A 16471-nucleotide genomic window follows, 5' to 3' on the forward strand; every position below is an offset into this window, starting at 1 on the left:
TTAGTATAAATGAGGGCTCTGGAGATGTATAACTTGATGGCAATAAAAAGAACAGTCTTAGATATGAAAACCTCCCATCTTTAGAGAGATTCATAGGCATGATGACATTTGATTAGTCTTTAAGTAGGATTATATATAGCTTTGCTTATCTGTGCATAATATCTCCAAAGTCTTCATCTTGATCCCACTGCTATGAGAAGTATATTGAAGGGTACACTATCCTTAATCTTAATCTAAATACAGATCAGAATTTATCTTAAATTTTATCTAGTATAGTATATACAGAAATACTTTTTAACCTGATAAATACAAGAAATAATAATTTATATTAAACTTTACTGTGTCAGTTAAAAATTTGTCTTGGCAAAATTTCTACTGAATTGAAATGATCTGCAATAACTTATCAATACTTATATGTATTAGTGCTAGAATTTCAGACTGAAGGTTAACGTCATCAATAAATGCTTTTTAAATTTTTTTATATTTTTTTTAACTTTAACCCCAGTATAGTTAACATACAATGTTATGTTAGTTTCAGGTGTCCAATATAGTGATAGTAAATCTTTTCTTCTAATAAAATCACCAGTGCATTTTTGTTGACATTTAAAAAAAAAGCTCAGAGGTAATGCAACATGGAGAGCTACACATGGTAATTAAAAATACAACATATGTTTTGTTATTATTTTTTTAATGTTTATTTTTTATTTTTGAGAGAGAGAGAGTGCATGTGGGGGGGGGGGGGCGGTGAGGGAGCGTGGTGCAGAGAGAGAGAGAGAGAGAGCAGGAGAGAGATCCAAAGCAGAAACTATACTGAAAGCAGAGAGACGCATGCGGGACTCGAACTCCAACTCACCAACCGTGAGATCACGACCTGAGCCAAAGATGGACAAGTAACCAACCAACTGAGTCACCCAGGAGCACCAAGGTGTCTTTCTTAAGTTTATGTGTTTATTTTGAGACAGAGGGAAAGAGACAGAATCCCAAGCAGGCTCCACATTCAGCATGGAGCCCGATGCAGGGCTCAGTCTCACAACTGGGAGAACATGACCTGAGCTGAAATCAAAAGTCGGACACTAACCGACTGATCCACCAGGCGCGCTATACAACATATCTTTTATTTGCCAATCTATTTTTCTTGTCTTTCATGATGCTCAGCAATATGACTAGATTATCATTTCTCTTTAAGCATTGTTTCTGAAGTTTCATAAGCCCAGTAAATAATTTCTTTTAATTATATAATTTTTAGTTTCTTAAAGAATATGAAAACATCATGGGGCGCCTGGGTGGCGCAGTCGGTTGGGCGTCCGACTTCAGCCAGGTCACGATCTCGCGCTCCGTGAGTTCGAGCCCCGCGTCAGGCTCTGGGCTGATGGCTCAGAGCCTGGAGCCTGCTTCCGATTCTGTGTCTCCCTCTCTCTCTGCCCCTCCCCCGTTCATGCTCTGTCTCTCTCTGTCCCAAAAATAAATAAAAACGTTGGGAAAAAAAAATTAAAAAAAAAAAAAAAAGAATATGAAAACATCCAAGTGTGGCGTTCTTTTTTCCTTAAAATAATATGGAAATGACACCTGAAGTAGAGTCATACAATATGAGAGAACGTCATATGCAATATTATTTTTAAAATCAAACTGAAACATTTCAAATAAAATATAATCCAATATTTGCATAGGGCTAAAATGCTGATCATTTTAAGGGTTAGCTTATACATAAACATGGTTTTGGCAACAATAAAAATAATTCAATGAACACATACCCAGAAATCGTACAGTTCGCCGCACCAGTGGGTTTATATAGCAACAATCTCCAGTTAAAATAGTTTTCTCCTGGTTTTCAAAGTCCCGTGTGGCTAGTTGTAGGCAAAACACAGCAGTTTCTCCAACTATTATCTTGCAAGGAAATAAAAGGTTAAAGAACATTAGAATTTAACAAGTATACTGTAGAATAATCTTATTTTTAAAAAATGCAGAAAAGTAACTCCTTTGAGTGGTAACAATCTCAATATAAAACTGAATCATATTTGCTTAACTAAACTCTTTTATTAGAACTTTATATACACAAGCCATCTTTCTCTTAATTCAAAAGAGTATTAAACCGGTAAATTATGAATACAAATAGACCATACCATTTTTGTCTTCTAAAAGACTTCATTAACACACACACACACACACACACACACACACAAAGGATCTTTGCTTTAAGGACACACTCATTTATTTTTGGTATGTAAATGAATTCCATGTTTTATTTTTAAGTGATTATGTCTTGTTTAAATTTGTCACTGCCAAAGAAATCACAAAGATTTTCTGTGAAAATATTCTTGAAAGGATTGGATAAAGACATCCTAAGGTAAAATTATATTAATACTTTTATAACAAGAAAAAAATCAATTCACATGTGTTTGGCCTTGAGATTATCCTTCACCAAAATCTCATTATTCTATTCTGAGACAGTATTAAAAATTATAGTCATTAATATATTCTTTATACTTTAGTATATGTGTCATTATAATCTTCATAAAAAAACATTAAACAGAAATATTATCATACTTCTTTTATAATTGAAAAAAACAAGATTTGGAACTCAAATGAATTGCCCAAAGCCACAGAGCCAGTAAGGAGAAAAATTGGGTTCTGGTACAGATTCTTTGCTCTACGATGCTGATTTATTAAAGGACCTGCTAATTTATTAAAGAAGCTGCCTGTTTTCCATTGGTGTTTATACCATTTGCAGTGGCCTGTAAAATCACGCAGAAAGGTATTAAAGCCTGTGTTATTACTCCATTTTATGGATGAGGAAATGAAGGCTTAGGGATGTTAAATAATTTGCACCCCATCAGGCCAATCAGAAGCTAAGCAGAAATTGCTGACTCAGCTCCAGATCTTTTGATGCTGTGTGTGTGTGTGTGTGTGTGTGTGTGTGTGTGTGTGTGTGTTAGAGAGCATGCACATATGAGCAGGGGAGGAGCAGAGAGAGACAGAGGTAGAGAGAGAATCCCAAGTAGGCTCCATGCTGTCAGCACAGAGCCCGATGCAGGACTTGATTCCACCAAATGTGAGACCATGACTTGAGCAGAAATCAAGAGTCAGACACTGAGTCACCCAGGGGCCCCTTGACTCTACTTAACACTATGGTCAACAACACTAGAAATGTGATTAAGAGAAAAGAAACTGGAGCCAATTGTATGTTCCTTCATTTGTTATTGTCAAGGTTAGTTTTCAGTACATCTTGTCTAGGGTAAGTAAAGGTAATATATGAGGAGTCCCTGATATCTTCTGGAAAAATGCTTTTGAGGTCTTGATGAAAAGTAATATCTGTAATTACAAGATATTCAAAATTACAGGTGAGAGATAAAGAAGGAAGTCATAGGAGATTACATTTTGGACCTAATTCTACCCCAATATAAGTACTTATAAAGCATTTCTTAATTTTTCTTCTTTCTAACTTTTCCTGTTTTCTTACTATATCTCTTCTTCCAAGGAGGTCAGGGTTCAAGGTTAAATCAGGGATTGAGCTGAATTATATTAAAGGAATCTAGTCTTGCTTATCTGGTAAGCCTGGATTGAATTAGGAAAAAGACTGGAGTTTATAGCCTTGCAAATTCCGAAATTTTTAACTTTGGTAAAGTAGAGCAGGTGTGTGATGAAATGGTTCATCCGGCCTAAAGAGCCACAAGAGGTATTTTCTATGGGTTCCTTAGCTGCCACCAGAGTCCTAGGAGAAACTGACAAATAGACAAGCTGTGTGCCTGACATCTTCTTATCTTCCTTTCTGAATCACTCTTCTGCTGCCCTTTGAAAGAAGTTACTTTCTGAGTTTTCAGTTTCAGCTTCTTTCAGGTGTGTTTTGCCCTAGAATGCTCCAGACTTTAAGAACCTATCATCTACTCCACATCATGTGCTGCCCAGCTCCCTGCTGGATTCTGTCCTCTCAGATGTTTTTCCTCGCAGCAGGTATCAGTGGGGTCTCCACCACCAGGCTGGCTCTACCCCCTAGTACACTGACCCCCTCCAACGAGGTCTGTTAATACACGAAACTCCCCAGAATGTAATAGATACCCAATAATTCTTACTAAATGCATGCATAAATTTCATCCTCATTAGATCAGAAAGTCTCAGTTAGCCTCTGACCTTCTGCCTGATTCCCAATAACCAACTTCGGCCTCAGTGCTGTGATGAAGTCTCTACCCTACACCTTAGTTCCTTCCTATGATCAGATCCTTCATGCTCAGGCCCTGACTTGATAACTCGTTCGGTCACCAGGTTCCTACTGGACGAAGAGCTGCCTTGTCTGGGCCCCTCCTCCCAGGGCTACACTTCCCAGTTTTCCTAATGCTAACCCCTTGCCTGGTTGCATGTCAGCACATCGTGCACTTCCGAATTTCCTATTTGTGTCTTCAGCATATCTGCCAAAATGCTGTCTCAGTCAATATTGTTTGGCTGCTACTAAAAGAAACTCTTTCAAACTGGATTAAGCAAAACTGAGAATTTACTCTAGGGTTGGAAGGTTATCTCAGAACTCAAGGGATGGGGCTCAGGATTAGGTCCAGGAATGGAAATTCCTCAGGAGTCCAGGCAACTATTCTCCTAGCCTCCCTCCCTGTCTCTGGAGTCACACTGCCTCTTACCTCAGCTCTTCTCCCAGTGCCTGACTCATTCTTTCTGCAAGCCAGTTCTCCTTACTTCCTAGCATATATGATGGCCCCAACGGTTTCCAAGAGCCCTGTTTTGAATATATCAGCTCAGTTTAGGGAAAGTTCAACTAATTAGATTTACTGAACCCCAACTCCAAATTCTAAGAAGGGGGTCAGCTTGGGATGGGTGTTTCTTCTCAAACAATTAACCAAAGTTAAGAAGATGTGTCACGGTGTATGAAAACTGCCTCTGTGGGTAGAAAGCATAGTTCTCAAAAAAAAAAAAAAAAAAGAAAAAAGAAAAAAAGGAGTTGCAGTGATGTCTACTTCAATTCTTATCCATCACATCTTGCTGGACTTCACCCCATGATAGTTCTTGCTCTAGACTAGCCCCTTCCACCATGTTCTCTGGATACTGTGTTCTGTGTGCCTACAAGGACTTCATTTCATCAAACGGAGGTGCTTAGACCCCAGTGTCTGCTTTCCTCCAGTGGGTGTGTCTACTTCACATGCTCTAGCTCTGCCCCCTTCCTTATGATACCTGTGGAACTCCTCATCCAAATCATATTCTCTCCTAACCTCCCCCCATGCCAATTTCCTTAGTCAAAGCTCCCACTGTTTACTACTATCAGACAAATTCATGTAATGAAAAGAAAACAAGTTTTATTAGAATGAATACTTAGATGCCTTCTGAGGTAAAAACTTAGTGCTTCTCACTGCTATTTAAAGAAAGCTTTATAATCTACTTGGGTGGACACAAATGAAATAACTAGTAATGGTACAAGCCTGAGTTTTAACTAATTTGGACAATAACCACCAGTAGCACATTGAGGAAGAAATGTTACTGAGTCACTGAGGGCATGTGAGGTGGTAGTGAAATGTGCCACTCAGATTCTCCTCCTGCAGGGAGGCTTTCCGGCACAGGGGCCCGGCTGCTGCTCCACTATGGCCGCACTTCCTGCAGGCTCCTCCTAGCAAATGGCTAAGTAGGTGTGGTGGAGATATGCAGGAAAGCCTATTCCTCAGATGTGGGATACCTCCAGTTGGCAATTTTGGTTTGAAAACTGCCTATCAGCCTGGCTAAGTCTTTCCTGAAACTGTGCTGTATTCTGAGGTGCTTGCCACCCAATTCTCCTCCCCCCCACCCCCACTTTCTTTCACAGGGGTCACACCTCCATCATAGTCTGAAGGCTCTCCCAGCCTTCTCTGGCCTACCTCTCCCCAAACCTTTATCTTCTATAGGTGTTTCCCCTGACAAATCTCTTGTGCATCTCATCACCGGTGGGGCCTGCTTCTAGGAGAATTCAAATTAACATACCATCAAAGAAAGGCAGGTTTAATTCTAATCACTCCCTTTTTTTTTTTTATTTTTTTTTTAACGTTTATTTATTTTTGAGACAGAGAGAGACAGAGCATGAACGGGGGAGGGGCAGAGAGAGAGGGAGACACAGAATCTGACGCAGGCTCCAGGCTCTGAGCCATCAGCCCAGAGCCCGACAAAGGGCTCAAACTCACGGACCGCGAGATCGTGACCTGAGCTGAAGTCGGACGCCCAACCGACTGAGCCACCCAGGCGCCCCATAATCCTGATCACTCTTAAAGAAAGGGTGGACAGATGTTACCTGATAGATGAAGAGGATTTAGACACAAGCCTAACCAGGAAGGCAGTGTTAGAAGAGGCATGAAGGTAGCCCCTCCTAGTAGCTCTCAACATGGCCTGGACAGAAGCTAGAGAAGACTGAATCTGCCTTGAGGGCAAAAGGTCTCATCAGTAAATTACAAACCTAAATTCTATGTTCCCTGGTATTTTATTTTGGTTCTTTTTCTCTTGTCCTGTCAGAAGCCCTCCTTGGAGGACTTTATTCCACCTAAGGTATTACTAACCCCTGACACTCCAAGGAATCCTAGATATTTCTCTTTTCCTTGACCTCCAGACAAGGACAGCAGGTCTCCAACTACTTATTCAAACGGCAATATCTCAACATGCTCAGATCTGCATATTGAAGTTCTTAAAACCTTCCCATCCAAAATGAAATTAATCTCTCCCATCCTGAACCTTCTGCCTCTCCATGTCACCATCTCAATTAACCCATAGTCCTTCAGTGGGACACTCAGGCTAAAACCCTCATACCATTACACACCATGCTGACACCCATGTCCCCCCTCATTTGCCTCTCTCCATCAGTTGCTAAATCCTGTTGCTTCTGTATCTCAATTATATTTTGAATATGTCCATTTTTATCACTATTGCCACTTTAAAATTCAATCCCGTATCACTTCTTTCCTGCATTAACAGCATCCTCAGAACTCACCTCTGTGCTTCCATTTTCCTGTGGTCTTCAAGCCATCTACTGCCAGACTGATGTACTGAAAACAAATTTGTGCAATCCAAATTTCCTATTTAAAATTTTCATTGTGTCTTCACAGCCAAAGGAATAACAGGAATTGTCATAAAATATTGTTTACAGCTGAGCCTAAACCCACTTTTTCAGCTTCTGCAACTCTTACAGCCTGCACACATGGCATGTTCTAGCCATAGCTAAACATTTAAATTCCCCCAACATACCAGGCATTTCCATACATCCAGGCTTTTATACTTGGTCTATGGCTTAGTATACCTTGTTAGGCAAGGCAATAATTTAGATATTGCCTTCTCTCTTGCAACTTTATGTCTATTCCTGGTACAACCCATCCCTCCTTCTGTGTGTTCCAGCAGCACTTTGTACATTTATTATGGTACTTTTCACATGATTTTATAATTATCAGTAACATCTGTCTCTTCCACTCAACTGACAGCTTCTCAGAAGCAGGGACTGTATAATGTTTATTTTTATACTTTCGTATTAAAGCACGGTGACTGGCAATTAATGTGAATGGCTGTAGGAATGAATGAATGAAATCCAGTTCGATCTGCCCATATTATAGATAAGAACACATATCCAGAGAGAAATAAATAGAGAAGTTAAACATGCTTGAATCACACAGTTACTGGCACAGCCAGAATCTGAATCCGAGTTCAGAACTATCTTGGCCACAGCCTCTGCCCAGAAACTTGTAAGCATTTCTTCCAATTTTTCCAGGTTAAGCCAGCTTAGCCCCCCTCCCCATTCTAGGTCACACCCTGGAGCTCCACCCCATCCCTAGCATTTCTATAGTTTTAAGGGGATGTGTTGGGGCACAAAGCACCTCATAAGGACCTCTAGAATCCTGGGGTCTCCAGATATAAACGAATTGAGTTTAGAAAAAGACTTTCCTCATCCTTTTGACATACCTACCAAACTTCCAACAAATTCCAAAGGAGCTTTTTGCTACCCTTTCTAACTTTTCTGTTATTTTTTTGAGATTCCGTTTTCAATGAAATTTCTTCATGTTTCCTCCGCATACCCTTCGTTCTTATGTGGAATCAAAGACTGGTGGTTTGGTTATTTTCTCACCATTATCAAGAAGGAGTTCTTAATCTGGAGTCACTTGAGTCCTACTTCACTTACGAAGCAGGATGTACACACACCCTCTTTCTAACTGACCCATCCACATGTTCATCCCATCTTTGAGGAGAGAACTGGTATGTGGCCCGATATCTTATCTATTACCCTGCTTGGCAGTGAGTAAAAAGCCCCATCTTGCTGATGAATAGCAACCTACAAAAATGCAGAAGCAAATCATAAATCCTCAAATACAAATGTTTATAAACATAACATTGCTCTCGTATCTCAATTCCCAGAGGCTGACCTTCTGTTATCTACATTCCTTAATGACAAAATACTGAAGTAGGTTTTTTGTAGGGAGATGAAATCACTGTAGACTTTCATCAAATGCCAAACTCCAAATAGCTTTACGTTTTCATTTATAAAAACACAATTAGAAATTCCTCTCTCTTTCAACTGGTGATAATTCAAAGATACCCATGCATTATTGGTTTGAAATTGGTACCAGAACATTTTAGATGTAATGCAGCAGTAGAGTCCATGCAATCAGTGTGATGGTACTTGGCATGTCTCATATTTCAGGTGAGAAATAGTATCTATATGTGAAATAGTATCTGAAAAGCAACTTTATCCATAAAAGTATAGTCATGGGACACACTTAAATTTTAGAATGTAAGAAGGCATTGAGTTTATATTTAGGTTCCTATCAAACACATTATGCATTCTTGGTTATTACACAGGCTCATGTAAAGAGAGATCTCATTTCCCAACACCAATTTCAAGCTAGCCAAGGAAAGTTCTAAGCCATACCAAGAAGTAAAAAGCTACACTGCGGGGGGGGGGGGGGGGGGGGGCACCTGGGTGGCTCAGTCAGTTAAGCATCCGACATTGGCTCAGGTCATGATCTCACAGTTTGTGGGTTCATGTCCCGTGTCAGGCTCTGTGCTGATAGCTTGGAGCCTGGAGCCAGCTTCATATTCTGTGTCTCCTTCTCTCTCTGCCCCTCCCCTACTCGTGCTCTGCCTCTCTCTCTCTCTCTCTCTCTCTCTCTAAAAAATAAATAATTGCTAAAAAAAAAAAGCTACACTGGGTACTATCTAAATTGTGTTATGATGCAGAGAATTTAAGGTTTATCTAGTGTGTATATGGATTCCCAAACTCTTGCTAAGGTAGCTGCTAACTTCTTGAAATATAGTTTCTGAATGGAATTGAGGTTAGGAGAGAGGAGAATTATAGTAAAACCTTGGTTTGTGTGCATAATTTGTTCCAGAAACATGCTTATAAATCAAAGCACTCATATATCAAAGTGGATTTCAAGAACCATTGGCTCAATTGTGATCATGTGACATTCAGCGTCCCGTACTACTTGTATTGCAAGACATAGCTCGTTTATCAAGTTAAAATTTATTAGAAATATTTGCTTGTCTTGTGGAACGCTCACAGAACAAGTTACTCATGATCCAACGTTTTAATATAGTTGAATTCAGAATTACTGAAGAAGTAATATAGCTACTGATACAATAGTTGCACAATCCTTACCAGTAGGTAAGAAACTATGGTTATGTTTTTCTATAAATATATATATTTCATAATTTGACCACAAAAACTTGTGTTCTTACTTTCATATGATAAAGTTGCTGTTGGGAAGTGGCTACCTAGTCCGGACCAGCATTCTCTGCAAGCTTGGTGCTGGGTGACTTCTACCAAAGGAACATTAGGATCAATGGTGTATGTCAGCTTCAGATCAAAGAGGAAAAATCATGTGTATCTTCTCTATGTTCTCTCCCCATCTGCTGGCTGGAAGCAGGGACTTCTCTGGGTCCAGGGGTTGTTGGTGCCATAAGATGGAAGGAGTCTAAGTGCCTCAATCAGTAGCCCTACAGTGGACTATTACATGAGTGAAAGATCAACTCTAAGGTGTGACAACAGTGAGATTTGGGGGTTTACTTGTTAACAGCAGTGAGAACTTGCTAATGTCTTTTTTTTTTTTTTTAATAAAGAGGGAGTGAGTCTCAGGCTCAGTTTTCATTGAAAATTATAACTGGCTAGAATTGAAAAACACTGGTTTTCAGTATGTTCATTTTATGGTTACTTTCTATTTCTAAATTGATATTGGTATTTCATTTATGGTAATGATATATTTTCTTTTACAATTTGTTGGTAGAGTGGATTGATTTAAAGAAAAGGTAAGTGATAGTTGAGGTGGTATGCAACTGTGAGAGAAATCATGAATAAAAGCTAACTTGAAGCTTCTGCGTGGCAAAAACAAAAAAACAATAGGCTAACAAAATGAAAAGGCAACCTATCAAATGGGAGAAAATCTATGCAAATCATGTGTCTGATAAGGGGTTAAAATCCAAAATATATAAAGAACTCATACAACTCAATAACAAACTAAACAAAAAATGATTGAAAATGGACAAAGGAATCAAATAGACTGTTTTCCAAAGAAGACCTACAAATGGTCAACAGGTATATGAAAAGGTGTTCAAATCACTAATAATCAGGGAAATTAAATTAAAACCACAATGAGATAATCACCTTAACACCTGTTAGAATGGCTATCATCAAAAAGACAAGAGATAGGTGCACCTGGGTGGCTCAGTTGGTTAAGCATCTGACTCTTATCACAATCTCGGGGTTTTGTGGGTTTAAGCCTGGCGATAAGCCCCACATTGAGCTTCGCATAACTTGCTTAGGATGCTCTCTCTCATTCCCTTTCTCTGTGTCCCTCCCCCACTCGCTCTCTCTCTCTCTCTCAAAATAAATAAAGGAAAAAAAATATAAGAAATAATATGTGTTGGTGAGGGTGTGGAACAAAGGGAACCCTTGTTGGTGGGAATGTAAATTGGTACAGCCCCTATGGAAAAAAGGATGGAAAATAGCTTAAAACATTAAAACCAGAACTACCACATAAGCCAGCAATCCTGCTTCTGGGTATCTAAAGGAACTGAAATCAGGATTTCAAAGAGATATCTGCACTCCAATGTTTATTGCAGCATTATTCATAATAGCTAAGATGGAAACAACCTAAGTGTCTGTCTATGGATAAATGGATAAAGAATATGTGGTGTATACAATGGAAAATTATTCAGCCATGAGAATGAATAAAATCCTGCTGTTTGCTACAACCTGGATGAACCTTGAGGGCATTATGCTAAATAAATAAATCAGAGGGCCAGAAGGACCTATATTGCATAGTATCACTTATATGTGGAATCTAAAACAAAAAAAAAAAAGTCAAACTCATAAAAACAGTGAGCAGAATGGTGGTTACCAGGGGTGGGGGTTAGGGGAGGAGTAGAAAGATACTGGCCAAAGGACACAAACTTCCAGTTACGAGATTAACAAGTTCTGGAGGATCTAATGTACAGCATGGTGATTACAGCTAATAACACTGAATTGTATACTTGAATGTTGCTAAAAGAGTAGATCTTAAATGTTCTTACCACACACACACACAAATGGTAATTATGTGAGAGGGCAAAGGTGTTACCTAATGCTATGGTGTTAATATTTTGAAGTAATACATAAATCTATCAAATCAGCACATGGTACACCTTAACGTTATGCAATATATCATTATATCTTTATAAAGCTGGGAAGAAAAAAGATTGAAAAGGAAACTAATTTACATGGCATTTACTAGGTATTAGAGATTGTTCTAAGTACTTTGCAAATACTTACCTATTTAATCTTTAAAACAACCCTATAAGGTGGGTATTGTTATTAAAATCCAGCTACAGATGAAGAAAATCAGGCCTAGATAAAGTAAACTATCGAAGGCTGGGTGTGGAGTGAACAGCTAGCATCTGAACCCAAGGCAGTTCATCTTCTGAACCCATGCTCTTAATCTGTACATGGTAGTGGAGGTGGTTAAGACTGTAGACATGTGGCAACCAGAAGGCCCCCACATTCTGGGGGCGTTAGTGAAGCAGTGGGTCAAAAGGCAGCTTACAGAGAAGGAAATGAGGCCAGGAACTGGATTTGTTCCCTTGAATTAAGGTTTGCAGTCTTCAGGAGACTCCTGCCAAAATATACATAGTAGGGGATAAGAAACACACAAAGCTGTTATCCCCACCACTGTGTGGGACAAGCTTATTAAATCATTTTTAACTTGTGAAGCCAGAGGATAGGTACATGTCAATTTTAAGAATGCTCTATAGGCAGTGGTTTTCCAGTGAGGTCCCCAGACCAGCAGCATCAGCAGCACCTGGGAACTTGAAAGAAATGCAGACTTGCAGGCTTCCCCGCAGACCTACCATCTCAGAAGCCTTGGGTGTGGGGTCCAGCCATTTGTGTTTTAATAAGCTCTCTACTGGATACTTCAAGGGGACTAAAAGTCCTGATTACCACATGTGTTACATTTTTCAGGGATATTTTTAAAGGAATTTCTAGATATTTATTTGAACAAATAATTATTATATATTTGTAGGGTGCAAAAAGCTGTTCTAGGCATTGTAGTGAAGGGTGGGGTTGTAGAAGGCAAGGTTAAATTAAACCTAAAATTAAAAAAAAAAAAAACCCGAAGTTCTCACTTTCCACATGTTTTAAGTGAGACATGGAGAGATGAAGTGTCCTGACAAGCCCCTCGCTGCTCAGCGCCCCAGCACATGCTCGTCCTCTGGCTTACTTCTTACCATGCCAAATCGTGCACTTCTCACCATGGCTGAAATGCTGGGGGTGTCAGAGAAGCTTACTGCATATCTGCCAGTACAGACACACTCACTACACTGATGAATGACTAAAGAAGGCAGGAGATAAGAAAAGTAAGTACTGACTGAGGACTGAGTATGCAAGTGGCCAAATTTAGGGTTCCTTTCTGGAATAATCTTACAGAAAGGGATCCAGTCTTCTTCAACCCCATCTAGATAGTGTGGTCAGTGTTAAAAGCCTCCCAAGCCCAAGGACTTGGCTGGAGCCCACCATGGAGAAGGACCACCTGGAGTGTTTTTGCTCCAAGCACTTGTCTCTCCACAGTAGGATAGTATGAACCATTGCCTCAGTGTCTTCATCTATAAAATGAAGATAATAGAAATAATGCCACCATGGGCTGTTGTAAGACTTCAATAATAGAATTGTTATAAAATTTTTAGAACAGGAGCTAGCACACATAGAATAAGAACTCTGCAAATTTTAGCTGTTATTAGATGATCCTGAATGTTCTAGCCAACTCAGATCTGTGATGGCTTAGTGTTCGTGGTAAGGAAATCTGTGATGCTTGGAATAGGATAATAGAGTAGTTTGACACGTTGGGATAATGTGAAAGTCCTGACACTAATTTTGTACTGCATGCATGTGTATACACATGGCTGGGGGTGAGGGGGGAAGTAGCACGATCATACAGAAAAAGGAAGCATGGTTGGTCTAATGACAAGACACAGATTTACACTATGCACGTTCTTTATTTTTAATGATGAGAAGTTTGTGCAAACCAATAAAAAACTCCTTTGCTAGTTAATTAAATTGTACTCGATCTTTATATTTGCCCAACCATTTACATAAATGTAGTGAACATGAACTATAAGAAAAATGAACTGCGGCGCCTGGGTGGCTCAGTCAGTTGAGCATCCCACTTTGGCTCAGGTCATGATCTCGTGGTTCCTGAGTTTGAGCCCCGCATCAGGCTCTGTGCTGAAGGTCAGAGCCTGGGCCCTGCTTCAGATTCTGTGTCTCCTTCTCTCTCTGCCCCTCCTGCACTCATGCTCTGTCTCTTTCTCTCAAAAAGAAACATTAAAAAAATTTTTAAAAAAAAAAAGAAAAATGAATTATGAGAACACTATAATTCAAAGTCACTTTGCATACTTGCAGTTTTAAAAAATTTAATATAGAACATCAAATTCTTCATGGTCAAAAATCTAAGGTAGGCCAGTACTGTTATGATGTATCTGTCATTCCTCAAAATGACATTCATAATTAATGAAAACTAGTATACAGCTTATTGGCTTGCTTTCTAGCTCTTCTAAAATGCACATTCAAATTAATTTCCCCTGTTCTTTATCAACAATAAAAAAACATGATAAAATTTAAATATTCTTTGGGAATTTGAGATAATGGAGTTTTCAGAAATAAGCCTTTGAAGCACAAGCAATAATTAGATGTCCCTATGTCAGTGCTTCTAAAACTATTTGCAGCAGGATGTTAAATGGATTTGGGGGGAGAGGAGATACTCCTGGTCCAAAAAAAAAAAAAAATCAGCTAAAAGCTACAAACTCTAATCCTCCTCAGAGATTCACAGTGCATATTAGCACATTAAGATTCATAATTTCTGGCTGCCCCCTGACAGCATTATTTTACTGTCTTTATTTTACAGATGAGGACACTAAGGCACAGAGAGTTTACATGACTTAACTAAGGTCATTCAGCTAATAAGTTATAAAGTAAGGATTCAACTCCATGTAGTCTAGTTGTGGAGTTAAACTTGACATTACAATGTATTTTTTTTAATTTTGCTTTATTTTAAGAAAGGTCTGGCAGTCTAAGCCTTCTTGTGTGAACTTCTGCATTTAAGAGGGTAATTTTCTCCCAATCAGCTTTCCCATATGACCAAAAGCATGACAATCTGTTAAAGAAAACTGTTAACTTTACTGCCCAGTGTTTCCCAAACTCATTTGATCTTAGAAATCTTTGTTCTAGGGGCAATCCTAAATATTTGGTGAAGCTAGTATCCCAGAAACACTAAGGAGAGTAAGTAAAAGCAAGTCTTCGTTTTCAGAGGAGAGAAATTCACATGTAGGAAAGATTAGTATAGTTATTTATGACAACTAAATGAAAGCATTTGGGTTCTTCAGAAAGAAAAAGGAAAGCTGAAGAAGGCTAACTTTATAAAGTGATGACAAACTCATTCACCATTTCTCTGGTTATTAGGAAGAGGCAAAAATAATAGCTCATACAAAAGAAGACAAGTATTAAGTCGCACAAGAGAGAAAAGTATTATTCTAAACAGTGTCACAAGTGGGAAATAAAAAGGCATTTAAGTGCAGCACAAAGTGGCTAGGGAACAACAGTGGGATTTACCTGACCTTTCCAATCCAAGAATAACATTCCTTTCCTACAGCACAGAAGAGTCATACTTTGCCCCGCTGGACTTCCCTGGGGTGTCTGCTGGCAGCTGAGTCTGGGGAGAACCACCAAAGGGACCTGAGCCAGTGTGGTGGCTCTTCATAATTGCCTTGTGGCAGACAGTATTTCTATCTCTATTTCACCACCCCCTCTTTTTTAAGGAGAGAGAGAGAAAGAGAGAGCGAGTTGGAGAGAAGGGTAGAGGGAGAGAGAGAGAAAGAATCCTAAGCTCAGCTCAGAGCCCTTGGCAGGGCTGAATCCCACAACTCTGGGATCATGACCTGAGCTGAAATCAAGAGTCAGAGCAATCCAGGCGCACCCTCCACCCCTGACTTTTTTTTTAATGTTTATTTTTTTGCTAGTTCAGAAAACCTATACTGCTGTATGGTTCAGATTTCTTCTGCATTGAAATATAAGTTTCTGTTGTGCAACAGGACTGAGTTATTAGTGTTTATCTTCAAGCACCCTACCCACATTAAGGGAATATGCACCTGACAGACTAAACTGCGATACTCCGATAACACTCCTTTTCATGAAATTAGGCTTTCGAGGTGACAGCTCTGTCTGGGAAAGCAGAGAGAGCATTCCTTGCAATTTCAAATTCATCATACAGATCTTTCCCTGGAGGCCATCTTCTTCCGGTTTTCTTGGCTTTCATTTCTCCCATCTTTAAACAGATTGCCAGAACAAATGTCTTTTAAGGCCACTCATTTTTACTGGAAAAAATGACTAGACATTTGAAGGACTTTATTTTTAAAACACTTTCACAGAAAGAGTAAATGTTGATTACATAGGAAATCCTTATACTTTACTAAGCCATTAAAAATGTTTGATGAGAACGCACAAAGAAAAGCATGATTGAGACCCAAAAATAAATGAATGAGATGAATCTTGGAACATAAACTCATTTTGCAGTCTGGTCTCATTTGTTTTTGGTATGAGTGCAACTTTCCAGCTTACTGCTCATGGTGTATTAGGAAAAGGTATAATTATAATTTAAATGTGAAACCCTAATAGCTCTGGTTCAGCTGAATTTATTAAGCAAGCCAATTTAAGGGCTTCCAATATATAATGGGAAGTACATTTTAGAAAACAGATTATTATTTATCTCAAATGCCTTTAATTTAAGCTTATGATACATGTTTATTATATAAATTCATTAATATATTTCCTTTGTTGTCATTTTTAAAAGTGACATATAGCACTTACCACAGACCAGGTGCTATTCTAAACACCTTATGTATATTGATTTGATTTGGTCCTTACAACCACCCTGTGAAGTAGGTATTATTATTCCTTTTTACAGGTAAGGAAACTGAGGCATGAAGAGGTTAAGTAATTTCCCCACAGTCTCAT

General features: G+C 39.0%; 1 protein-coding gene across 2 annotated transcripts in view; it reads right to left on the minus strand.

The window, feature by feature from the left end:
- Positions 1 to 16471, minus strand: part of PLPPR5 (phospholipid phosphatase related 5) — a 124130-nt gene that overhangs the window by 81439 nt on the left and 26220 nt on the right. For both annotated transcript variants that reach the window (XM_030327381.1, XM_030327380.1), the window contains exon 2: positions 1752 to 1884. In XM_030327381.1, the coding sequence (XP_030183241.1) occupies positions 1752 to 1884 (133 nt within the window). The remainder of the gene's footprint in view (positions 1 to 1751; positions 1885 to 16471) is intronic.

Source organism: Lynx canadensis, chromosome C1, assembly GCF_007474595.2.
Source record: "Lynx canadensis isolate LIC74 chromosome C1, mLynCan4.pri.v2, whole genome shotgun sequence".
Lineage (NCBI taxonomy): Eukaryota > Metazoa > Chordata > Mammalia > Carnivora > Felidae > Lynx > Lynx canadensis.